Source organism: Musa acuminata, chromosome BXJ1-11, assembly GCF_036884655.1.
Source record: "Musa acuminata AAA Group cultivar baxijiao chromosome BXJ1-11, Cavendish_Baxijiao_AAA, whole genome shotgun sequence".
NCBI classification, from domain to species: Eukaryota; Viridiplantae; Streptophyta; class Magnoliopsida; order Zingiberales; family Musaceae; genus Musa; species Musa acuminata.
In genome coordinates, this window is record NC_088337.1 from 820,001 (window position 1) to 846,204 (window position 26,204).

General features: G+C 40.4%; 5 protein-coding genes across 6 annotated transcripts in view; 4 read left to right on the forward strand and 1 right to left on the reverse strand.

The window, feature by feature from the left end:
- LOC135596740 (protein PSK SIMULATOR 3-like) overlaps nucleotides 1–1,570 on the forward strand; it is a 2,450-nt gene extending 880 nt beyond the window's left edge. The window contains exon 1 of the mRNA XM_065088845.1: nucleotides 1–1,570. This exon is cut by the window's left edge and continues 880 nt beyond it. Within this exon, the coding sequence (XP_064944917.1) occupies nucleotides 1–1,050 (1,050 nt within the window). The 3' untranslated portion in view covers nucleotides 1,051–1,570.
- Nucleotides 1,571–1,983: 413 nt separating this feature from the next.
- On the reverse strand, nucleotides 1,984–5,046 carry LOC103970103 (putative pentatricopeptide repeat-containing protein At3g49142). Its single transcript, XM_009383747.3, has 2 exons — nucleotides 2,483–5,046; nucleotides 1,984–2,409 (listed from the first exon to the last, which is right to left on the reverse strand). The coding sequence occupies exon 1, from the start codon at nucleotides 5,002–5,004 to the stop codon at nucleotides 2,923–2,925; it is 2,082 nt and encodes a 693-aa protein (XP_009382022.2). The 5' UTR covers nucleotides 5,005–5,046; the 3' UTR covers nucleotides 1,984–2,409; nucleotides 2,483–2,922.
- A 1,599-nt stretch (nucleotides 5,047–6,645) lies between these two features.
- LOC135596521 (protein SMALL AUXIN UP-REGULATED RNA 51-like) lies at nucleotides 6,646–7,236 on the forward strand. The gene has a single exon (XM_065088570.1). It carries the CDS (start codon nucleotides 6,741–6,743, stop codon nucleotides 7,050–7,052), a length of 312 nt encoding a protein of 103 aa, XP_064944642.1. The 5' UTR covers nucleotides 6,646–6,740; the 3' UTR covers nucleotides 7,053–7,236.
- Nucleotides 7,237–11,549: 4,313 nt separating this feature from the next.
- Nucleotides 11,550–13,240, forward strand: LOC135596741 (glucan endo-1,3-beta-glucosidase 10-like). Its single transcript, XM_065088846.1, has 2 exons — nucleotides 11,550–12,875; nucleotides 12,972–13,240. Exons 1-2 carry the CDS (start codon nucleotides 11,679–11,681, stop codon nucleotides 13,059–13,061), a joined length of 1,287 nt encoding a protein of 428 aa, XP_064944918.1. The 5' UTR covers nucleotides 11,550–11,678; the 3' UTR covers nucleotides 13,062–13,240.
- Nucleotides 13,241–17,285: 4,045 nt separating this feature from the next.
- The window catches only part of LOC103970106 (uncharacterized), a 42,001-nt gene continuing 33,082 nt past the window's right edge, over nucleotides 17,286–26,204 (forward strand). Inside the window, exons 1-9 of one of the 2 annotated variants that reach the window (XM_018820621.2) lie at nucleotides 17,286–17,503; nucleotides 17,577–17,750; nucleotides 19,805–19,900; nucleotides 21,578–21,647; nucleotides 23,854–23,987; nucleotides 25,353–25,493; nucleotides 25,579–25,736; nucleotides 25,847–26,015; nucleotides 26,090–26,185. In XM_018820621.2, the coding sequence (XP_018676166.2) occupies nucleotides 17,384–17,503; nucleotides 17,577–17,750; nucleotides 19,805–19,900; nucleotides 21,578–21,647; nucleotides 23,854–23,987; nucleotides 25,353–25,493; nucleotides 25,579–25,736; nucleotides 25,847–26,015; nucleotides 26,090–26,185 (1,158 nt within the window). In that variant the 5' untranslated portion in view covers nucleotides 17,286–17,383. Of the gene's footprint in view, nucleotides 17,504–17,576; nucleotides 17,751–19,804; nucleotides 19,901–21,577; nucleotides 21,648–23,853; nucleotides 23,988–25,352; nucleotides 25,494–25,578; nucleotides 25,737–25,846; nucleotides 26,016–26,086; nucleotides 26,186–26,204 lie in introns of both variants that reach the window. The other variant, XM_009383750.3, reaches the window with a different exon arrangement.

Consider the following 26,204-nt stretch of genomic DNA (forward strand, 5'->3'; position numbering starts at 1 on the left):
GCCCTACGAGGATTCTGCCGAAGCTTCAGGGAGTTCTCCGACTTCGGCCACGACGCCAACCGATGGGCCATGGGATGGAAGGAGATGGACTCGAAGGCCAAGAAGATGGATCGGTACGTGGCGTCGACGGCGGCGCTATACAAGGAGATGGACGAGCTGTCGGAGGCGGAGCACAGCCTAAGAAAGATCGTTCACTGCGGTGGCGGATACAACCGGATCATGTCGACGAGCAGGCTCGCCATGGTGGCTGAGATCCAGCAGAAGATCTTCTGGCAGAAGCAGCAGGTCAAGTACTTGAAACAGACATCTCTGTGGAGCTGCACCTTCGACGCCGTCGTGTCGCTGCTGGCACGGTCGGTGTTCACGGTGGTCGCCAGAATAAAGCACGTCTTCCTCGTCGGCAGTGAATCATATCCCTTGCCTCGAAGCCTGTCGGGGTCCGCTGCAGTGTACCCGTCCTCCGACACTGTTTCGCTGCCTTGGAAGTTCTCGTCGGGGCCACTGGTGCTATCGCCGAAGCACGAGCAAGGTGGCTGCTTCGAGACCAGCTCGACGATGCTGGCACCGCCGCCGTCGACGCTGGGCGCGACGGCGCTGGCGCTGCACTACGCGAACTTGATCATCGTGCTCGAGAAGATGATCCGTTCGCCGAGGGCGGTGGGGGCGGAAGCGAGGGACGATCTGTACGGGATGCTGACGGCGAGCGTGCGGGGGCAGCTACGGGCGAGGCTGAAAGGGGTGGGGTGGGGGTCGGCGCGGGACTCGGGGCTAGCGGCGGAGTGGAGGGCGGCGTTGGCGCGGATCGCGGAGTGGCTTGGACCGGTGGCGCACGACACCATAAGGTGGCAGGGGGAGCGGAGCTTCGAGCGGCGGAGCGCGGCGGCGCCCAGGGCCAACGTACTCCTGCTGCAGACGCTCTACTTCGCCAACAGGGTCAAGGTGGAGACCGCCGTGACGGAGCTGCTCGTGGGGCTCAATTACCTGTGGAGGTTCGAGAGGGAGATGAGCGCCCTGGCGCTTGCCGCAGACCATGGAGGACTCCAACACTAAGCGAGGGAATCCCACTGGTACTGCTTCCATATGTTCATCCCTATTTGGTTCGAGTTCAAGGCCGGGGTTGAACTGGTTTGTACAGGGCCACATCGTTCCTTCTCCTTCCATCTCTTGTTCTCTGCCATGTCCAAACTAACATGCAGATCGAGCTTTCATTTCCTTTCTCTGTAGTTTCTGGGAACTTGGGAAACCTGATGGTGAATGAAATAGCCAAGTTTGGGTTCCTCTTTGTTCTCTCATGTGCCATGTCCTCGCGGATAGCTCACACATCTGACAAGTCGGGGGGGTTTGGTGGAGGCAATTATGGCGAATCCACCACAATGCTCGATGGTGTTCAACAGGCCTTTTCCCCTCCCCTGCAATGGGTAATTGCGGACGACGCCTGCAGCTGGCCTTTCTCGTGTTCTCCTCTTTAAGGGTGACTTCTTCTCTGCATCCTTAGCTCACCATCCTTTCTTGTGGTCTCCTGCATGTATGTTTGGCTGTTCGTTAATATACATGATAGTATTTATCCTCATATGCTATTATTGCTGCAATTTTTTCGCCCTTATAAGCATAATAGAAATCCTCATTAGTAATGTAAAAAAAATAAGAATCATACTATTTTTTTGTCGCCTTAAAGGAAATCAAGAATGGCTTATTGATTCTGGAAAGCACTGCACCTGTGCGGTCGTTGAAGGCATATGTGAACACATCTCAAATCACCGGTTAAGTTGGGAATGACTAACATGCACAACATCCATGAATTTGCAGTACCCAAATTCCATGGCACTAATTGTTTAAACTAATTCTTAAATGATTTATCCACTCAAATCTATGTTTATCATGGGATAATTAACCAAATCACTAACCTAAAATGGTTAAGCTCAAATTATTGACAGTAACCCCATCAAGTCATAAACCAATTCAAATCTTTAAATACTCCCAATGTGAAAATTCGATTCGGGGTGTTACGGATGACTAGTTGTATATGTATGAATCTCATCCGACTTGAATCCAAATACAATTATCAAAATAGGAAAGGAGTTCCGATCCTCTGTCAGAATAGATGTGTTATACAACAGAAGATCCATAACCTAGTAGATCATTAAGTAGAAATACACTTTTGACAATCGTGCATGACGCTGTTTGCTCTCAGAGTGAGGAATGGAAAAACGAAAAGGATGCCCTTGCATGAGGGATTTTAGCAGTTCAAAGCAGCCGCAGTCTCAAGGCTTCCTTTCGATTCCATGCTGTTGATAACTTTCGAATAGTGATCCGTATTAGGCAAAAACTCACTTGCCGATACGTAAAAGGTTGAAGCAGACTGATCACCACTGCCTGGAATTTTGACCACAAGCTAGTGTCGTTGAGTACCTGCAATCAACAAATGATACTCAAGCCATGATGATTGAGAAGTTACTGTTAAATGTATCTTTCAAACAATTACCAAGAGATTGACACAACCAAATGTATCAGGTTGCTGTAGATCCTTTGACAAACAAGATCCTGTGTAAGAATGGAACAGTGTCATGTTGGCAAGCACACAATGACTCTCAAACATGATGATATCATCTTGACAAACTTCTTTCTATTGCCCTAATGTTTCAGCACAAGAAATTCCTTGCACCTTCTCCAAAAGCATCATGTTGTTCCTTTGAAAATTAGAAGATAAAGCTGATAAACTGTTTATTTTCGTAGCAAATAGACACCAACATCTCCAAACTGCTTTGCCGTAAAACATGGATCCAAGCCCAAGCCACAAGCATCCGAAACAATTCTGTAGCCACCGAAACCAAATTTTCTCTTTTTCACCACATAATGGTGAAATCTGCGTTGTGTTTTCACTGGTATGAATCTTATGCACCGATCCAAACCATTAGGCCTTTTTCACCAATAATCTCCACATGCGCAAACCCCATGCTCAAAATGGTGAAATATCTTAGTATGCTTGATGATAATCTCGCGCTCAGCAATGCTCGAAATGAGCTTCGCAGCACGGTGACAATCCCCGCACATCCGAAGGTTCATCGTTATCCGGATTGGGGTTTTTGGGGTAGTATTTACGAGCACAAACGCAATTGCTAGCTTTTCACTATGCACCAAAAGATGACCCTCCTTGTCTTCCTCCTCAACGTCATGAAGAGCAGTCTCGGTCTCGGTAACATATCCCAACTCCTTCAGCCTCCTCATTAGAACATCCAATTTCTCATAGATTTCTTTAGATTGTGGGTGCGACCTATCACCTATATGAAAGGTATGTACCTTGTTCCAAAGCTCAACATTACTACACCCAGGCAGTTTCTTGATTCCTTTGTTGGTCATCAAATTCCTCACCGACATAACATCTTCCCACCTTCCAGCTCTAGCATAGATATTGGACAAAAGCACATAATAGCCAGATTGCTCCGGAACTAATTTGAATAAATGATCTGCAGCAGCCAACCCGATTTCCATGTTTGAATGCACCCTGCAAGCACCTAATAATGCCCCCCACACTCTCTCGTTCGGCTTTATGGGCATCTTCAGAATGAAATCATAAGCCTCATCAACATGTCCAGAACGGCCTAGGAGGTCCACCATGCAAGCATAGTGCTCGATCCTTGGAACAAAATGATAGCATTCTGTCATACACTTGAAGTAGTATTTTCCCTCGTTCAGCAGTCCCGAATGACTGCAAGCAGAAAGAATTGAGATAAAGGCAATAGGATCAGGTTTCAGGCCTGATTTCCGCATCTGCTCAAAGAGAGCGATGGCTTTCTTGCCATGCCCGTGCATCCCATAGGCTGATACGATGGAAGTCCAAGAGACTACGTCCTTCGCGTTCATACCATCAAACACCTCCCTTGCAGCCTCCAAACTTCCACAGTTGGCGTACGCATCCACCAGAGCATTCTCCAGCACCAGACTGGGGAGCATTCTTTTCCTCTCGATAACTTCATGTATTTTCTTTCCGAGAGAGAGAGCCGACAAGTCACCACAAGCAGGCAGAACACTGGCAAGTGTAACCGCGTCGGGTTCTACTCCAGCCATCTCCATCCTTGAGAAGAGCTCTACTGCCTCTGCTGACATCGAATTATTTGCATATATTGCAATCATCGCATTCCAAGAAACCAAATCTTTCTTACCCATTTCGTCGAACATTTTTCTTATAAGATGTATATCGGTCTGATTGGTGTTTGACATAGCAGGCAAGATACTCGCCATAGTACCGGCATCAGGTTTCGGCTTCCGCAGTGCAACCATCTTCTCGCAGAGCTCGATAGCACGGTCGTACTGGCCGTTCTGTGCATACCCAGCAATCATCGCGTTCCAAGACACAACATCCTTAGTCGGCATTTCATCGAACACGCGTAAGGCGTCTGACAATCCCCCGCACCTCCAGTACAAGGCGATAAGCGTGTTGCCCACGAAGATATTGGTGTCGAGGCCAAGCTTGGTAACGGCTCCGTGGAGTTGAAGCCCGCCGGCGAGGTGGTCGGAGCCAGCGCAGGCCTTGAGGACGCAAGGGAATGTGTAATTGTCGGGCCTCACGTGATGGCGCAGGGACATGTCGGCGAAGAGGCGGAAGGCGTGGCCGTGGAGCCCGTGGTTGACGTAGCTCCGGATCATGACGTTGAAGAAGACGGCGTTCTTATGGGGCGCACCGTCGAACACGCGGCGGGCCCCGTGGGGGTCTCTGCACGAGGCGAGGGCGCGCATGAGCTTGATCTGGACGGCGGGGTCCGAGAGGAGACGCGGGCGGTGGAGGAGGCGGGAGTGGAGGGACCGCAGGGTGCGCGGGGAGCGGCAGTCATCCAGAGCTTGGATTAAGGCGGCATTGCCACCTTCATAGTCGCCGCCTCCGTCGGCGTCGATAGGCGCGGTGAGTTCGTGGGGGTAGTGGGAGATGGCGCGGGGGAGAAAGAGGATTCTTCGATGTTTGGTCTCTCTGGATACGTAGAGGCCAGTGGGAGCAGCCCTCGTCAACATGATACGATTAAGCCTTCCCGGTCATCCCTATATAATTAATACACACAGGTTTAGGTAGAGAGGGGGCACGTAGAGTTTCTAAGGCATCCCTTTCATTCAAAAAATAAAGTATTTATAACCAAAAATTTTAAAATAAAAAATATTTAATTTTTTATTATTTCATAATTTATATGGAGTTTTTGATGATGACGTTGTTATTAGAACCCATATAACAAGTTGTATTCACGACTTCGGCCCAAAAAATATTTGGGTAGACTATATTCATTTAATATAGTTCTTGTCATTTCTTATAGATTTCTATTTTTTCTTTTAACTACTTCATTTTGTTGAGGATTTCTTTGAGTGGAGAAGTTATGATTATATCCATTAACTTCACAAAGATTTTGAAAATCATAGTTTTGAAATTCGTCACCGTGATCACTCTGAATTGATGAAATCATGAAGCCTTTTTCGTTTTGAGTGAATTTACAAAATTTTGAGAAACACTTAAAACAACCACTTTTGTGAACTAAGAAATATGTTCAAGTGTACCTAGTATAGTCATCCACAATTACATAAGCATATTTACTTCCTCCTAGACTTATTGTGTCAATTGGTTCAAATAAGTCCAAATGGATCAATTGCAATGGTCTAGTGGTGATAATTTGATTTTTTAGTTTTAAACTAGTTTTTATTTGTTTACCTAGTTGACATGCATCGTATGCTTTGTCCTTAATAAACTTTATATTTGAAATTTCTCGTACTAATTCTCTAGATGAGATCTTAGATATTAGTTTCATGCTTGCATTGCCTAATCTTCTATGCTATTCGATTTGTGCCGACGAGGTCTGCTCTCCCCTTCTTCGTTCAAGCTGTGGCATCTCCCTTCATATCTTGTAACATCTCGAACTTGGATAGCCCTTAATCTCTGTATTAGATTTTTACAAGGGAAAGAAAACACCAGCAAAACAGAAGCAATTGCAAGGGAAATCTCTTACTTGAAGCATCTCATCTTGCTTATCATCATCTTCCCTTCCTTTCCCTATAGAAGGGAATCTCATGCATCCAATGTATGTCGGACAATACCAATGTCTGTAGCCCCACTCTCTTATCACTCGGCCAATCTTTAGTCATCTTATCTCGTACATAATTTTATGTCAGTTGGTATGCATAGGAATCAAATCCTGCAAAAATACTATGATTTAGTTGCACTGCAGGCAGGAATTTAGTTGGGCTTTTCCCATGTTAGTTGATCCGAAAGAAGGGAACACATGCAGAGGAACCACGTGATCTTTCATGCCCCCCTCTCCTGTGGGTTGTGTAGGACACCCGTGTCCATGCAAGGAGAAGGAGAGGGAGAGAGTGTATGCATTCTGCTCTGCTCTCTCCATCTTCCCGTTCTCTCTCTGCGTCTTGGTTGGTTTCATTATTGTTCCTGTGTCTATTTCATAGATAACCAAAGCCATGGAGAGAGAGAGAGAGAGAGAGAGAGATTTGGGATGGATATGGGAAAAGAGAGGGTCAGGTTGTGACCTTCACAAGCCCAACAATGGCACTGAAAGATTAGCCCGACACGGCACACACCCATGTCTTGACCTGCCGTCTCTCTCCCCCACCGCAATGCCATTGTGCCAAACTTCCTCGCTCTATATATAGCACCCGTTAACTCCCCTTTTTCGACTCGAACAACCGCCGTTACTCCACTGCAGTCTGCCGCTGGTCTTCCATCTCAAAATCCCAGCCGTGAGTACAGAGAGATGGCCATCGGGAAGGGCAACAAGCTTCCGCAGGCGGCGGCCATCAAGCAGATGCTGAAGAGGTGCTCGAGCCTGGGGAGGAAGCAGGGCCTGGACGAGCAGCTGCCGGGGGACGTGCCCAAGGGCCACTTCGCGGTGTACGTGGGGGAGAAGCGGAGCCGCTTCATCGTGCCCATCTCCTACCTGAAGCGGCCCGAGTTCCAGAGCCTCCTCCGCCAGGCCGAGGAGGAGTTCGGCTTCGACCACGACATGGGGCTCACCATCCCCTGCGAGGAGGTCGTCTTCCGTTCCCTCACCTCCATGCTCCGGTGAACGCCTCGCAGGCCGAAGCACCACCACCGACTGCTGGTGTTCCTTGTTTCTTTTTGTTCCCAAACCCCACATGTACTGCTGTGGGTTGGACTTGTAGATCTTAGAGCGGCCTGCGTCACGCGCCCCCCTGTGAAAAGTGACTCGACTAGAACAAGGGAAAACAGGTCTCCTTCCCCTGTTCGTATGCATCTCTCCTTTCTCCTTTCTCCTTTCTCAGAATTCATAAACTCAAATCACCTGGTGAACAAGAGATCATAGGAGCTTTTGCCAGAAGATGGGCTACATCGGATAAACAAATGCATTCGATCCTGCAATCATGCTGGTGACAAAGAAGAGGGGTTAATATGGTGCAAGGAAAGCTTGAGAGCTTTCGAACTTTGGCATCAAAACTGTCGAGCAGTAGTAACACATGTAACTTCTCAGTAAGTTTGCACAAGAAATCTCTTTCTGCTGGACAAAAGTCTTTTACAGGCACAAAGAAGTCAACCAGACAATCCAAATCGTCAATCTCATACCCTCCATCTATGGCACCACTTTGGCATGATTAGTAGACCAAGAGGCCAAAGAGATGATTCATCGTTGAGATACGGTGACTCTTAATCCACCTGTCTTCCATGAAATCAAATCAAACACGAGATAAGGAAAGCAACTCCCGTTAGGACACTCGGACTGAGCTCCAATCGCACAAACTTGCTTCCGGAAGGAAGGCTTCATGCTGCGTCGGCAGTTCAAAGGTAAAACCAGCAGTCCCAAGTCATCATCACACTCTTGTTTCAAGAACATGAGAGCTTTGACCATGGCAAGTGCAGGAAGTCATCGAGTGGGACTCCTCCACGGTAGCTAAATCCTCCCAGTCTTGAATGTCTAGTTCATGTTCCTTCTGCACTATCTGTTAGCCGTCCTAAAGTGCATGTGATCGACTGAGGTCTCATTCCTGTTCTTCCCTATCTGGCGAGAGAAACAGTACCTGATGAGCGCACCCATGTGTTCTTTGCTTGTTTCTGCCACAGACATATTCTCTACCCCACATTTTGGTCAGCAGCAGTGACTGCTTTGGGTTGGAAGGATCAAGCAGGGCAAACATCCTTATGAATCTCAAATCTGCAATCCACAATTTCATCCAATAGCAGCTGCTCCACTGTCTTCGATCAAAACCAGGAAGGGTTAAACACATGAACAAGCATCTGTCATCAACTTTTAAACCTTGTTTGATGTTTCACCATCCCAGATTTTCTTACATGCTAAATTGAGACGGTTGACTCCGAATCCAGACATTTGAACTTATATTTATATAATACTATTTTTTTGTTCTTCCTTTCCTTGTCTCATCTACTTTGCAGTGTTAAATTTGGATTAGTACCTCAGTTCTTTATAAGTAATATGTCCACATCAATCAGTCTTTGCTGCTCTATGGTTGATGCTTTAGGCTAAAACAAACTAGTTATTAACTCGAGGCTATTACGGATCATCTCATCCTCGCCTTTGTCATCAGTAATCCAAGACAAACAAGTGCTGATTCATAGTTTATGCTCATGACATCTAATCTATAGGACAAGCATCATCTTATGATCTAGGTGAGGAATTTTTTGCCTGAACAAGGAGAAAGACAGTAAGGACCAGTCAAGTTTGCATTGCCTTCTCTAAAGATAAAGAGAAGGCTATTACGGATCGTCTTATCCTCGCCTTTGTCATCAGTAATCCAAGATAAACAAGTGCTGATTCATAGTTTATTCTCATGACATCTAATCTATAGGACAAGTATCTAGGTGAGGAATTTTTTGCCTGAACAAGGAGAAGACAGTAAGGACCAGTCAAGTTTGCATTGCCATCTCTAAAGATAAAGAGGTGATAAGAAGAAGAAGAAGAAGATGCTGTTGCAGAAAATGAATGGTCCATTACACATGGAAGGTTTCAGGGAAGTCAGAACCTTGAACATGAGCCAAATCCAATATTTTTGGTGAGACACTGCATCGACCTTGTCTAGCCGAATCAGTCGAGGATTTCAACCTAGGAAGTTTATATATAGAGAGAGAGAGAGAAATCAGGAAGTCTTTGTTCATTCTTCTGTAAGATATATCAATAGAAATCTTCATGTTGCTATTCCGAGCACTCTGGCACTTCAAAAAAGTTTGACAGAGAGAGAGAGAGAGAGATTGCATGAGCCTATCTCTATCTCATTTGACAGAATTATTAGGTCAAGAATTATTTATCCTTGTAAATGCAATATTATTAGTAATAAGAATCATTCCAGTGATTCAAGAAAGAAAGCAAAGGCAAGTCACATGGTTGCTACCTTATCCTGGCATTATTGGCATTGATTTATTGCTCCAAAGTCTATGCGAAAGATATGACTAACTTAAATATTTATTATAGTGTATATGGATCATTACAAAATACAATAATTATATGATTTTTTAATTAATAAATAAATAATAAATATTTGTTTCAATCATTTCATGATGAGGAGATCATTATGACATTATTATTATGATTCCCATGATTTAAGAGAATCATTGATAATATATTAACATCATTTTTATGATTAAAAATTATGGTAATATATTATCATAATTCATGTGATCGTGAGAATCATGACAATTTTATCATGGCTCAACTTTCACCTCTTGTCTCTATAGAAATAATGTTCTTCCTATTTAACCTTGTATTAATTTTATTTGTAAATAAAGTGAATTGGATGTTCCTAATATTATGTTCGAAAAAGTTTGTTTTAATATTATATTTCTCAATATCATCCTTCCTAATATGTTCCTACGAGATGATTCTTCCATTAAATATATTGATATTAGACATGAGTAAAAATACATATTAATGAGACAAAAGGGTTGATAAGAATATATACAAATTAGATGGAGGATAAGACATGAGAGACACATAGCTCGAACTTTTTCATGAACAAAGTAAAAATCGATAGTTAAATATTTTATCCGAGAGTAAAATATAAGATTAGCACGTAGATATTCTCTTAAGATATCATCATAATATATAATTAGAGATTAAAATATATGATAAATAATTTTTTAAATAATGATCGAATCTAATAAAAAATACGATAGCCTGTTCCTTGAAATTTCAAACTCATTCATCTCATAAGCCAAGAATGCTTCCTCAATCACACATTCATCTCGTATCATTTTCAAACTCTTTTAATTTTAAAAATATTATTATCTCCAATAATAATTCCCATGATTTAAAATAATCATGATAACATATTAACACAATTTTTATTATTAAAAATCATATGATATATTATCATAATTCATATAATCGAAAGAATTATTAGATTTCTCTTTCTTACTAATATCATCTTTCTCAATTTCATCCTTCATAGTACTATCCTCTACAATATCTATTTCCTCTACCATGTATATTTCCAAGTGGAAGTTCATTTTCTACTTCCACTAATACTTTTTGAGACACATAAAAACAATTAATTCAATATAACAAAATTTTATTGAGATTGTGTTGACTACCTACCTCACACACACACAGAATCTCTACCACATAACATGGAAAATGAGAAGCATCCTCTTTTCACCACCTCCTCGCTACCTGACAAATAGGACACTTGTATTACAACCACCACCACTTGGCCTCCTAATCATTGCATCAATAACATATGAACATGCGTATAGAGAGAGGTTGTTGGCCAATCACATGGAAGCACCATTTTTCTCGGGCATCGTCCACCATCATCCAAGCGGTAGTACATTTTGACTGACGTAAGCAACTCAATCGTGTGATGCCTTCTTTTGTCATCAACGAATACAATATATTCCTTTAAAGTGACAGAAACTTTCATTGTTCACGCTGCAACTTTGGGCTCTTAAGCATGCCAATAGTGCGTGCGTGCTATTGCATCCTATTCTCTTATCCTTTTCCCAATATTTACACAAACATCAAAGGAGTATTTATAATATGATTAGTGACCGTTGTTTCCGACAATGGGACGTTGCATCCACCGCCCCCGGCATCGCCGTCGCGACCCCCCAACTAGCGTTTGGGGATGAGATGCCCGCCTAACTTCTAAAGCCATGCAAAAAATCATGGGACAAAAGTACAAGATAATAATTGAATGGGAAGCTTCCCCTTCTTCGTGCCACCCACATGGGGCGTGCACTGTAAAGTGAAATATATTATTATTTAGAACAAAATACATCTTTCGTCCACTGGTCGAATCACCCCGTAGACTTTTCCCGGTCATGTTTTCTTTGACAGACGTGATCATGTCTGTTCATGCGCGTCCAGAGACACGTCACCCGGGAAGCTCGACGGGGTGATTCGGTCGTTTCCGGTCGGGAGTTTTCGTGATCCAATACGCTTCGTTCCTGTATTCATCCTGTGCGTCGTTTTCTCGTCTCGCCTCTCCCCTCCGCTCATCGCCCTTGACCCTATCTCCTCCGCTCTCCTCCGTCGTCTCGGACAAAGCGACAGCTCGCAAGTCCCCCTCCCTTCCCCCACACTCTGGTCCCCAACTCGACGCATGTTGTTCAACGCTCTCCTATCCCCTCCTCCATCCCTCGTGGGATAAATGTGAGCTTTACGACCACCTCTACCATCACTGCTGCTACCATCACCGCGGGGGACTGCCGCGGGCGATACTCGACGATGGCATTGGCCTTCCTCACTCTTCTCGCCTTGCTCCTCGCCCTCGCGTGGTTAACCCTCCCCGCCTCCGCCACCTCCGCCTCCTTTGTGGGCGTCAATTACGGGCGTCTCGGCGACGACCTCCCTCCTCCCCAGGCCGTCCCCCGCCTCATCACCTCCATCGGCATCGGCCGCGTCCGCATCTACGACGCCGACCCCGCCGTTCTCCACGCCTTTGCTAACACCGGCATCGAGCTCGTCGTCGGCCTCCCCGACAGCTACCTTCCCGTGATGGCCGCCGACCCCGACGAGGCCCTTGCCTGGGCCCGCGCTAACATCCAGGCCTACCTCCCTGCTACCAAGATCGCGGCCGTTACCGTCGGCAACGAGGTGCTCACCAATGCCCACGATACCGGCTTCGCCCTCGCCCGCTGCCTCGTCCCCGCCATGGAGGCGCTCCACTCCGCCCTCGCCACCCTCGGCCTCGACGGCGTCGTCGCCGTGACCACCGCACACTCCCTGGCCGTGCTCGCCACGCCATCCTACCCGCCCTCCGCCGCCGTGTTCCGCCGCGAACTCCTCCCCTACATCTGCCCCCTCATCGCCTTCCACGCCCGCACCGGCTCCCCGTTCTTCGCCAACGCGTACCCATACTTCGCTTACCAGCGGGACCCCTCCCGGATAGCGCTCGAGTACGCCCTCCTCGACCCCAGCGCCGCCAGCATCACCGACCCCGGGTCCGGCCTCCGCTACGCCAACTTGCTCCACGCGCAGGTCGACGCCGCCTACCACGCCATTGCCGCGGCCGGTGGCGACGCCGGGAAGCGGGTTGAGGTGACAGTATCGGAAACAGGGTGGCCGTCGGCAGGTGACCCGGACGAGATCGGGGCCACGCCGGAGAACGCCGGCAGGTACAACAGTAACCTGATCCGATTGGTGTGCGAGAAGAAGGGGACACCGCTGGTGCCCGGGACGCCCCTCCGGGCGTACATCTTCGCTCTCTTCAATGAGAACCAGAAGGAGGGGCGGACATCGGAGAGGAATTTCGGGCTCTTCAAGGCCGACGGCACACCCGCCTACCATCTCGACATCAAGATGCCGCCGGAGGACGACACCACCTCGGGCGGAGGCAGCGAAAGCGGCGGAGGCGACGGAGGCTACGAAGGCGAGCCCGACGGCGCGTCCTCCTCGGGCTACTTCGGCATCTCCTCCGCAGCGGTTAGTTACTCCGCTAACAGCATATCAGCGTGAATCCCTTTATTTACTGGGCTCTCGTATTCTAAAGCTGCTTTATAAATCGTGCCGTGGGCGCAGCAACAATGGAGGACGAAGGCTTCAGTGGCGGCGGCGGCGGTCGCAGCTATTATCTTGCATCTGCCTTCTTTGGGTGGCTTTGACAGCTGAGACGTGGAAGAAAGCAACCATTGTTTCAATAAGCTTCGGTGGGATCTGTAATCGATTTAGCTTAGGACAATTGGCATCATCTTCCGTAGTCCAATGTGTTGGAAAGCTGTTTGATCCAAAGTCTTCATCTTTTTCCTCTTTCATTCTTTTAATTGATTCTAGTTTTTGTTTTCTCTCATTTGCTTCGTCTTCTACTAATTTTAGATTAAATAATATTTTTTAATATCAGGGATGTACCTTTGAAACAGTCTCCATATTTTCTAAAATTGAAGGTCTGTCTTTTTAGTTGTAAAGGGCAATTTCCATCTTGTAAATCATTGTTTTATGGGTGATTTTTTTAAAAAAAACCCTAATTTTAGTTTCTTCAATATAGCATGTCTATTTTGAAAAATATCCAAATTTTTTTAGGAAGATAATATTATTATTGTAGAACCGATTGGATTTACATATGATTAAATTAGAGAAAAAATCGATTCTTTTATCATACATTGTACATCTCAATCAACATGACCTATATTATATGATCTTTCATTTTCGAACTTTTTCGTATTCCATCGTAGTTATTGATCTTTCTCCTGTTTTATAATCACCAAACAACAACGAGTGTTGATTTAGAATTCATTATTGTCGCTACTAAGGATTCCTTTCATTTGCATCGTCGTCTAGTCTACACTGTCACGAGCTTCTAGAGTGCATATCTTCATTTCTACAAATAAATTTTTAGTCACCCTAGAAACAAATTTCTAGGGTTCTATATCTGAACATTAGGATACTTGTTGCTCATTTGTGTTGATGTTTAGTGTTCTCACCATTGTGAAGCTACCTTTGTCATCTGTACATGTCAAATATTTTGAGCATTCTTCTGTAAAAAAAATATATATATCTTTGTCATTTGTAGTTTTGTAAAGTTTAAGATGCCTTATATATGATGTAATAGTGACATCTAATATTGGTAGTGTACTGTGGTCAAACAGTATGGGTTGTGGACATCAGGTTTGCCCATTATGAACTGATTAGATTTAGGGCTGTGGTTAAGAACCATTGAAACATTGACCCAAGGATACTATTTGTTGTTGACTGCTATAAAATAGTGACCATGAGTAACTTGGTAAAAATAACTTGATCAATTGTAACTACTAACTAACATGGTGAAATACTACTCCAAATCATTTGAAAGTTAAGTGAAAGCATTGCATTGCATTGCATTATACCCAATATGAACTTCTATCTTAATTTTTTTTAAATTAGTGAATTTTTTTAGATAGTTTTTAAAAATTTTCAGTATATGATGAAGAGTATGATTTTTTTTCTCCTCTTTTTTTTTTTTTTCTATTTCACTGAATTAAGATAGATTTATATAATATTTTCTAGCATTTGACCTTCTAAATAGGTAATAAACTAGGGTAAAAATTTGATCTAGAGAACATAAGTCATGGTATATGATACATTATTTTTGGGGTTAGATCAAATATTGTGTCTCGTATATTAGGAGTGATCCAAATCAATTGACATTTTCATGAAAGTTTTGAATTGGACCTAGATAAATATATATCAGCATGTTTAGTAATTTATTTTTTTGATATTTTTCTAATTTTTTCAATATATGAATGGTGTGTCATTTTTTTATTTTTACTTAATTAAGATGAATTTATATTTTTTTTATATTTAACCTTCTAATAAGTAAATAACTTATGGTAAAAAAATTATGTACAAAATATAAGTCTTGATGAACTAATTGATCTTTCATACTCGGGCTCTCTCACCACCTTATCCAAGGTTGACTCTGATATTAAATGTCACGACTTGAGTCTAATGAGTTAATTGGTCAATAACTTCGTTTTCAATCTCAAACCACTGATCAAAATATTTTGAACTAAAATTATTATAATAAACTCATCAAACTTATATAAGTCAATCATAGTCATTGCCCACTTCAGAAGTGGGACAAATTGGGATATCATAATTTGTCCAAATCATTTAAACTTTTTATGAAAGCTTTCAATTAGACCTAGATGATCATATGTCAATAATTTTCTAATTCAGATACTATTTTTGATTTTTTATATTTTTTTCAATATTTGAACAATATGCTATTTTCTTTTTTCTTCTTGTTTTATATAATTATTTTTTGATCAATTCTCCTTGGTTGAATCGAACAATGCTTATTAATTTATAGATTTTTGGCTGAATGATGAACTCTAATATCTTTTTTGGCTTTACACAGTAATTAATCATGTCAGTAAGTACTTATTATACATGTAGGACTTCCAAAGCCAATTGTAACACTGTTGATTTAAGCATAGGTTTATTTTACATTCTCTTATAATTAGTTCCCTTTAAATTATCATAGATGTTTTTTTAATTTCATCTTTGCAATTCCAATTATTGGCAACCATGGAACTAAAATATATTTCCAAAAGCCCTTCTGAATGGATGGTTACTGGATGAAGTTTTGTGGATCATTTTTTTCACTTTCTTAAAATTCCTACTAATTAACGCCAAGCAAACTTGGTCTTATTATGATCAAGGCAGTATCATTTCGATATTATAAGGAGTATTTTATTTGTATCTCATGAACTAATATCAGCAATTATAGAATGATAGTTTGAAAACAATAAGTTTCTAGTGAATGAAATCAAATTTTCATTTTCTTAATCTATCACGTACCGGAGAAGTCATTGATTTGAGAGTATATGGAACTCGTAGGTATCTCACAATAAAGTATTTTGTATTCCGAGGATCGACTTGTAGGGATTTAGAAAAGCGGATGATACAATTACATCTATTTAAAGATGAGAAACAGTGATAGATTCTATCAAGGTTCGCAATATCGTATCGTATTGGTATTTTCGATCTGGACTCGGTATCAGTACGGTACGGTGTATCGAGTGGTACTCCCAGGTGTACTGAGCGGTACACTCAGGTGCATCGAGCACTGTAGCACTGCTACAGTGTACCGTTGTACTGTACTGTTACTATAACATTGCACATGCTACAGCCATTGCAACAATGCACCGTACTGCTGTAGCGTACTGCTACAGTCGGACCAATATCGGATGATCCGCGTATCGTTAGCTTGTCGGACCGGTACATACCACCCGTATCGGACCGTACGATTCGGTATGGCAAACTATGAATTCTATATGCTATATGTATTTGCATATATATTATTTTGTCAAAGCAATTATATATTGCAATGGTCATTAGTATCGATCATTGATAGTTTAGAAATTTTAAATAAGAACTTGCAGAAAAGAGAATGTAGAAATTCAAATGAAACGAGTGTATATCTGTTAGTTGTTCGAAAGATTGGCTACTCGTATTGTAGGGGAGTTAGATAGAATATAATAATTTATAAATTATTATATTATTATTGGTTATTGAATCGAGATACTACAAGTATATTTAAAAATATTTAATCAAGTTTTAATTAATTAAAATTTCCACCAACCTTAGTGATTAATTTTATTATAAATTTTTGGATTCCATAAACCGAGTTTGAGTAGTTTTGGATGAAAATTAGGAAGATTGTAATATGGTTCAATATAAAGAATGATAAATTTCGTCTTCTTTGTCTTAAATTTAGAATTTTGAAAGACCCACCGAAGAATGATAAATAAAATGGATGAGGAATTACTCAATTATTATGTTTCTGAATAAATTTATAATGATTTTGGTTATTGAATGTCTCGTCCGTCTTAATCGTTAACTCAATTATAGGTTTTGATTTTTCATAAAAGGAAAATATTCTCTGTTGATTCAATCGCTAGCATAGGGATAGAAGAAAAAGAAAAAAATCGATTTATTTTATACCCTTTGCTCGATGAGAAAAGGGGTCAGATTCTACGCGATCAACAAACCCATGAAAACTCAAGGAATGATGGAAGGAAATAAAAAGAAAAAGAGAGGGAAAGAAAATCGAAATGAAATAAATAATAAAGCAACAAAAAATAGATATTAAAAAAAGGTAGTCTTGATATATATTTTTAAAATAAAATATCACAAATCATTTTCCCATATCGATCAAAAAATAAAGAAAAATATGGATAATTTTTGCGTTATATCGTAATAAAATTTGTGAATGGAGAAGACGACTGTACAGTCTGTAGGATAATACTAAAGGAACAAAAATGGAAAAATAAAAAATAAAAAAAAATAAATAAAAAATAATTGTCAGGCGGTAAAGCTTGTCCCCCCTATAAAACCCCTTTCGAAAATGTGGGGGGTCGGATGTTTGCGCTTCCGGAGCTAGGGTTTAGAAATAAGGTTTAACGGGAAAACGAGGAAGCTCCGAGTAGACGCACCCGGCCTTGCTCTCGGCGATGGCGAACGCAGCGCCAGCCGCGAAGCCCTTGGACGAGTCTCTTTGGTGGGACTCCTTCGTCGCCCTCTTCGACGAGCTCGACAAGGTTCCTCACTCCGAGAAGCTCCCGGATCACCTGGTATCAACAGCCCACCCCCTCTTTCGCTCTGCTGTTTCTTTTGGAAGGGACGGCTGATCATCGGTTCTTCCAGGCGGAGAAACTCAGGCGAAACCACGCCTGGTTCTTGAACTCGGTTACGCTGTTCAAACCTCCGGATCAGACATCGAGGCTTGCGCTAGATTCTCGTGAAATAGCAGTTGGATCACATCGAATTTTAGTGAAGCCTGAGCTCAAAAATGCTGCTCTTCGATTTAGCGAACTCATGGTATCTCCTATCTTTTCTCCCTTCCCTGATGTTTCACTCAGTCAATTGCGTTAGCATCGTATCTCGTGTATGTTAAACTTGATTGACACAATCTTTTTATTTAAAAACGTGTGGCCAATTACATAAGCTGTTCTATTGTTTATACATCTGAATTGTCGTCTAAATTTGCTACCATGCTACCATACAGATCACAGGTTATGTAGTGATTTTTCCATCCTAGAAATGTTTAGTTTGTCATGGCCTGATTGGGGCTTTGGTCTTTGGAATACCTCTTTGCATCTCATTATGCTGTCAAGGTACTCAGGGTAAATGCCAAAAATTTTCAACGTCGAATGAGTAACTGTATCCCACCGAACAGGAACCATATATGGTACTAATAAAGCAGTTGTCTTCTTTACTAATTTGTTAATATCTTAACAATCTAGTTAAGCATCTTAAGCCAAAATGTTTGCCTGACTGCTGATTGCTTGACTACGAAGTCTTCGCAACTTTGAATCAATCTTCTTGTTTTTATCTGATCTTTTATCATAAGCATGCGATGTAGACAATTATGGTACTGGCTCAGCCATTTTCTTTTCAATTCAACAAGAATGGCTTGTCTTGTTTTTACTTTCAAATCCTTTCTACAATATTCATATTGATCAAATTCCAATGGAGTGTTTTGCTGCATCTTCACCATCTTTAGGTTGTCAGTTTTTATTCTACATCTTGCAGTATTCCTTGTGATCTGGAGTAGTTGAACATGTTTGTGTTCTATCATATGGTATAGAAGAGTAGTCTTATGCAACTGTTGAGTGATCTAAAAAAAAGGTATTGTTGTTTTGGATGCCCTGAGGCCATCCTTTTCTGGATGGCACTTGATAAACACTTAGAGGTAAACTGATAACGTCTCAATTGGAAGAAGAAGAGATATAGGAACAACGAATATATAACAGCTAGAAACGATGACATTTGATAAAACACAGAAATTATAGTGTTGCTGATTTCTGGGTTATCTCCCTTTGATAGAGTTGTGAACTTGATTTTGTTCTAATGAAGAAGAATAACAAAACAGATATTGACAGGTTAGCTGGAATTTCAAAATGTTGTATCCATTCATAGCTTCCATATGTTTTCCTTCAAAACTCTAGATGTCATCATATGTATCATGTAGACATGTACTTCCTTTGACAAGTGGGGATGAAACAATACTGTTGAAATTACCCATTGGGAGTCATTCTGGGGTGACTGGATCCACCAAGGCATCCATGGGCTGCCCAATCACATGATGATTGGGATGTGTTTCTGTGCATATGATTCCTGCATGTGAATAAGTCCTAGGGAAGTTTCTGCATTTTGCTTGGGCTAGTCCATCAGTGAGATGGCATATCTTCTTCATTGAAGATTTTACCTGAACATTTGGGACTAAGGGCCCGTTATTGTAGTCAAACAAGCATGATAGTTAAAACATGTGCAGCATTTTCATCTGTATACTCATGCCAATGAAGTATTGTAGTCATGCTCATCCTTGAAAATTGCAGTTTTGAGTCTGATATGTTTATTCTTATTACTGCCATCATCTTATGGTGTTGTTCATTAGATAAACCTTAGTTATGTTTGTGGAGGCACAAACTGGTTTTCTATGGATTTTATGGTGGTCAACTTGGACCCTGATACTATATGTCTTATAACGTTAGTGAATCATGTATTTCCAAGTCTGCTGTGGCACTTTTTTCTTTGAACTTGCAAATGGTTAACTTGGCATGGCAATTTTATATCTGTGCTTCGTAATTTGAATTTTATGATATGTGTCTCAGTCTTTAAACTGGATTTCTATGCTGTTGTAACTGTAATTTCAGTGTTGGTATTTATGACCCACATGATAGGAAACTAAAAAAACGAACCAAACTAAGATCCTTTGGTATCACATACTTTGTGGAAGCATAAAGAGGTTTATATATGACTTTTGTGCGTAAACATGATGCAACTTATTTGTTCATCTTTAAAGCATTCTGAGCTTTTCCTCTTCGTAATGAATGTTGGAGTCCTGAAATAATATTTTATTGGTTTTTTAGTGCTTAAATGAGGTGCAGTCATACATCCTTGTCCATAGATCCTACGGGATTAGTAAGTTAGTTGCTGACGTTGAAGACAAAGAGTTTCTGCATTCTGTAAGTGGTTTTCTTTCATTTACTATGCCTATGTTCTATATTGTTTAGTTTTTAATGTTGCAATTTTGGATTCCTCAGTCTCATTTAACTTTATATCTTGTATGTAATATTGTTCTCTCTCTAAATTATATCAAGTTGCTAGATCATGCCTTCATCTTGTATGTAATATCAATTTTGGATTCCTCACTCTCTCTTGATTCTTACTTGGGTCCCATGTATTTTTTGTCCCCATTTTCTCGTTGTCTTGTCTTAATTTTCACAATTTGGTTTTTTCTTAATTGGAAACATCATGTGAAAAATGAATTTTTTATTTGCATACCATTGGTTCCTGAGTGACATCTAAATTGCTGCTTATTTATTGTAAATGTTACAAACTGGGTGTACAAATACTTCAACTAAGTTCATTGCATAAATAAAACTAACCCTTAACATTGAGAAGCCATAGTTCATCCATATTTCAGGCTTCTCATAAGGTCAGGATGCCATTGGTGAAATGTTGGTAATGAAGTTTAGGGCTAAAGGCAGAGTTGACAACTTATTTCATGAGGTGTTTTTAGGTCTCGTAATTTGATATGCACTTGTACATCTATGGAAACATGGAGAGAGTTAGGTGCTTGGCTCTTCTTCCTGCCTTATTTTTCACCTGTCCATTTTGTTTTTCTTTTGCTCCTCCTATCCTTGGCAGCTCTGTCTCCTCTGTCCCTTTTATGTGCTTCCGTATTGGTTTGCTTTGCTTCACCCAAGCCAGCATCACCGTTTTGTGCCATCATTTGTTGGTCCCTTATTCCCTATGTTGCTTGTTATTGACATTCTAACCTTAAGGTACCATTGCATCTCTTCCACTTGTTGTCACCATAAAATTCATAATTCGCATAATAGCCAATATTACATAGCACATGATATCCAGCACATAGTTCATAACTTCATATATTATACTACTAAAGTACTGAGAATGCTGCAGCAGACAGACGAAGTAACTTTTTTACATTGAAAAAGAGCTGTTAGATACAGTAAAAGGTATAATTTGTAATCCATGGTTAAGATTTGAACAATAGCCATCTGCTTATGTAGTGGTCCTTTGCTATGTCATAGTTATGTCAAACCCACAACAGTATTAGACTACTTGTTGTTATGTTCCTATGTACATCATTTGCACGATAAAATAATATATCCATTTGTTGCAGTCATTTTCTTATGGAGACAAACATTACAGCCTTGGCACCATGTTAAGGTCTTTCTATTTTAACCTAGATGAAAGTGTTGAGTCATGGAAGCAGCTTTTTTGTTTGTAAGGTAAGGCTATGTAGTTTTGTCCATTGACCTTTCTTAACCCTGCATTGGCAGTTGCCTTTTCACTAGGCTTTCCTTTTATATTTTCTTATATCATAGAATGAACCATGAAGGCTCAAAACCAACTGCAGATGCTATGTAGGAAATAATCTTCCATGCTATCCTTCATCAATTGATAGTTTGTTCTCATTGGATATGGCAACATATATTAGTGGACATTACGTACCCATATGGATGTTGGGTTCATTAATATCATCATTTAGTGCCAATATTTTTCTGTTATTATTCAGTACATAGTCATGTTCACTGGTGTAGAAATATATTTGATGCATTAATTGCCATTTATTGTTGTTGAATGCTGACCTTCACCTTGCTTTGTCTTTGAAGGTATTGCTGAACTATTTTCTTGAGCGACAGTGCTTGTTGCAGTGCCTCAGACGGATCTTTGCGAATGCATGTAAGTTCATGATAATGCTGTCTTTCTGTCTTGCTAAGTTTGATGTCCTTATTGGTTGAGGAAAACTTTGGTTTGGTCAGCAGATTATATATTACAGTATGTCACTGTAATCTCCATATTGGTCGAAGAAAATCTTGGTTAGATCATCAGATTATATATTGCAGTCTGTCACTGTATGCACTTGACATATCCTGAAAGGTGGTTCATCAGCTGCTTAGTAAGCAATAAGAACACATGCCTCATCTCTACAGACTCCATTGGAACTTTCTTGTAGTTAAGATAATGCTAGTTGGGTCCATCGATACTCACCAAAGTTCGATGTTTTTCCCTTCAGGCATGCTATGCTTCTTTTGTTTGCATAACATGCATGTGCGCTCTTGATGTGTGTGTGAAAATGGGTGTGTGCATGCACATGTCTGAAACATGCATGAGTAAGGTTGATAGTGGGTCAGATATTTTCAGGTACTCGAGTAAACTTGACTTCAATCGGATTTTGGACAGGTTTTGGTATAAAGTAGGTACCAGAGTTTGGATTCGAGTACATAAATGCTTCGTCAGGTTTTGGTGCCCTACCTATTGTAAATGCTAATATAGGGGAGGGATGGCAACAAGTAAAATGTCAGATCAGGTTCCGGAAGCCTTTGATTGAGTTTTGGGGCAAGTTTGGGTAGGAAAAAAGGTGTTTAAGTTGGATTTGGGTTTGGATTAAGGTGAATCTCACTGGTACCAAACTCGCTGTCAACTGTATGTGTGAGCATGGCTGTTGAGTACATTGAATGAAGTGTGGGGCAATTGTATTTTGGTCTGGCAAGTGTGATTCCAAGTGAGATTCTCTTGTGAGATAGGAGATTCCCTCTGTCACATAGAATTGCAACTATGAATCATTTAGTTATCTTTCGAATTTCTGAATTTCAAAAACATCTAAAACCCGAAAAGTAACCATTGGTTTCAGTCCTGTTGTATGATTGAAGAGATACAAGCTACCATCTGTTGAATTCCGCTGCAAGTGTGATGGCTATGCTCAGCACAAGTGCGGGCGAACAAACACCCATGCTATGGGTGATAAAAAACTTGCTCTATAAGAGCAATGGTGTGAAGGCAATTCTCCATGACAGGTCAAGGTGTAGCTTATCCATAAGACAATTCCAGAAGCATGTGGTGTGAAGATTCTGGGACATACTGATGGGCAGTTCATATTTGCTCCTGTGTTTTGGGAACTGGAACCAGCATAGTAGCTGAATGCTGAGGTCTAGTTGAAGGAAGTGGTAATTGCTAAATTTACACTGAAAGAGAACAGAACTGAATTTACTTTAATTGCTAATGATTTAAGGGGGCAATTTGTTGTTATACTTCAAGGAAGGCATACCATAACTTTTGGGCTACCAGTTAATTGTTGTGTACAGGAGATCACAACTAAACATCAGAACTAAACAATATGTATCACTAAGAAAGTGCTATATTAATAAATGGAGAGTGAGAGAGATGGAAAAGGAATTAATTGCTTGTTGAATCAGAAACAATCAACAACAGAAGTTACAGATTAGAAGTAAATATACTAGAGAAGAAAGAACAACTAGAGAGGGAAGGAGGGCTGGGGAGAGTGAAGATACCCAGCCATTCATTTTCTAACGAACATTAATTATAAGGCCAATTACAAGTGGTTATATGGTCTTGCATTTATAAATTTCATCGACTTATCTTAATAAGACTAGGACACAGGTATAAAGAAAAATGATGTGATAAAACTTACCTTTCTGAAAAGTTTGTACTCTCAAAATGTTAACATATAAAGCAACCTATAGAGTTCTCTAAACTCAAGTCCTAATGGCTTAATAAATTATGTAGGTTATACAATACATCCAATTGAATACTTGAACATCAACACAAACTCCGTCTAGGAACATTAATGACAAAAGTATGTGCCTATGCAAAGTGAACTATGATCACATTCCCGTTTGTGTTTGAAGTGCTAGAAAACTGGTGTTGTGTGTTGTTTTCCTAATTGCAATTTGTAGTTGTTGCAGTGAGTCCTCGAAATGGGATGTTGGAAATATTTTGATGTGTTCATTGTCTTCCGCCTAAACAAATTGTTTCAATGTTGAAAGTTATAACTCTTTTATGATGCACTAGTTAACATATCTATATCTTACTTTCATTAATTTAATTGTTCTCTATTTTCACCAATGAAGGATGTGTTCTTGTGCAGTACACACAAGCAATGGTTTGCTTTCAACAGAAGCTTTTAAGGGCATAGCGTTGCAGTTAATCAATGATGGGTTTGAACGGAAGCTACTGACCATCTTCCAAGATCTCCTTTTATCTGTTTTTTCTGATCAAACTGTATGTTGATTCAAGTCCTTTTTTCTCTATCTAGTTGTATGTTATACTATATTAATTGAATCGGTTGCTTCAAACTCTGTTTAGGTGTAACTATTTTATTGTTTAGCTTCATGTGACATTTAGACTTATATCTTAAACTTCTTTCCTAATAACTATTAAACTCCTGTTTTAATAGTTAAAGCCTTGTCTAGTATTTTTAAGTACTGCATTATGTATAAATGGCTTAGGATCTATTTTGAAATTTGCAAATGTGCATTTTCGTGGGTACATTTGTTTTGGTGGGCAGTAAGACTTAACTAACCTTCAATCATTTTCCAACTCCCCTTCCCCTAATAAATTATAGAGTTGCACATTATGTTTTATACACCTAAGAATCATTTAACTTCAACCATAAGGGAGCAAGAACTCAAGTTGGTGTCTCACTTTCAATCATTTTTTTTGTTCTCTAGTAGCCATTTCAAATTCATGTTTTTAGATTTTGTATTATATTTTAATATATGATGACATGATGGAAAGGAAAAAAGTGGAATGAGTTAAGGAAAAGATAAATAAGCTCACCACCCCATAAAACATCAAAAGGTACATATATCACCACTCTCAAAGGAGTTTAACCGGGAACACAAGCCTTAGAAACTCACCACTCATAAGGAATTTACAAGGGAGATAAAAAGTTGTATGAGAAAGACAAGACCTCTATAAAAATAATATTCAAATCACTCTATATGTCATCACTAAGGCTTAGAAGCCACAATATATCCAGAGGCTTGGAGCAACTCTTCAAGCATGGGTGAGTATTAGTTCCTTACCATTCTCAATATCAAAATTAATGTAAAACAAATAAAAACGTATATAATAACTAAAAATCACCTAGAAACTCAAGTAGATAATTCTCTTTCATTCTTGGTAGTACTGCCACCATGACATTTGTAGAGAAAAATGAAAATGACTTTTTCTAGAAAACTTCAAATTGAATTATTTAAAATTCTCTATATCCTTGGTTTACAGAGCTTTCCAATGGCTTTAGAATAATGTGCTTTATAAATGTCTCAGCATTAATCTCGAAATTTATATGAAATTAGTCCCTAAATCTTGGTTCATTGGAAAGCTAAGAGATTAATAAGAATACCTTGAATTCTCTTGATTCAAGTTATGGGAATACTCCTGTGTCAACATATAAAAAAGGGAGAGAATTATTCAACTTTAGCTATAGTTCGGAAGAAGACTAGTTGGTGACTCATTTTCAATTATTTGTTTTGTTCTTTTGGCAGCGATCTCGGAGTCCTACTTTATTGATTTTGAACTCTCATATTTTAGTCGTTTTGCTTTAACTTAATCAACCTTTTTCTCATGGTATTTGCTTTGTAGGAAGTTGATCTCAAGATTCTTTGGGTGGATGAGATATTGATTGAAGAAAACCTACTAATGGACATTTTATTCCTTGCTTATTATGATAATTTTTGTAGTTGCAAGATTGAGCAATGGAAAACTATGTGCTCACTTTTCAAGGTAAATTATTGGTTCCTGTGCTAGAGTTTAAATTTCAATATACTTACCCACTTCAGTGATAAATATGTGCTACAACAAAATGCAGGATGTACTTTGTGGGTCGCTTAATATAGGGAAAGTAGCAGTTTCAACAGAAGCAAGAAATTCATTCGCTCATGTGAGAGCTAAGATGGTGCTTATACTTATTGAAACCCTGGACCTAGAAAATCTACTTCATATGGTTCATGATCAGATTCCATTCAGGTTCTTTCTAGAACTGTTGAACTCCGCTTTTCTCATTTCTTTTAGGCCAATTTGTCTTTTTTGTTGACCTGTTCCTATGTATCTTGTTTTGACATTTTCACTTGTATCAGGGAGGGTGGTTCTGTATTTTCTGTAATTGACATCAAAGAGATGGATGCTCAAGTGTCAAGTTTTTATGACTTAGGGGCTGTGGAAGCAGGGCCTCTGCTTCTTGCTTGGGCAGTTTTTCTAAGTCTATTGTTATCCCTTCATGAGACACACAATAGTAGTACCCTAATGGTAAATACCATCAGATTTCCTAGTTTCTGCAGTAGCCTTTATAATGTTTTGTGCATTGACACATTTTTTAGGAGATTGATCATGTCAGTTATGTTCGCCAAGCATTTGAGGTTGCAGCATTTGATTATATACTTGAGATTCTTGGCAATGACACATTCAGAGATTCTGATGTAAGTTTTTATTGCAAGT

Bases quoted from the DNA above. Each gene is read 5' to 3' on its own strand.
- LOC135596521 (XM_065088570.1), top strand. From the start codon at position 6,741: ATGGCCATCGGGAAGGGCAACAAGCTTCCGCAGGCGGCGGCCATCAAG.
- LOC103970103 (XM_009383747.3), bottom strand. From the start codon at position 5,004: ATGTTGACGAGGGCTGCTCCCACTGGCCTCTACGTATCCAGAGAGACC.
- LOC135596741 (XM_065088846.1), top strand. From the start codon at position 11,679: ATGGCATTGGCCTTCCTCACTCTTCTCGCCTTGCTCCTCGCCCTCGCG. The intron at 12,876-12,971 runs GTTAGTTACTCC...CCGTGGGCGCAG, and splicing joins TCGGCATCTCCTCCGCAGCG to CAACAATGGAGGACGAAGGC.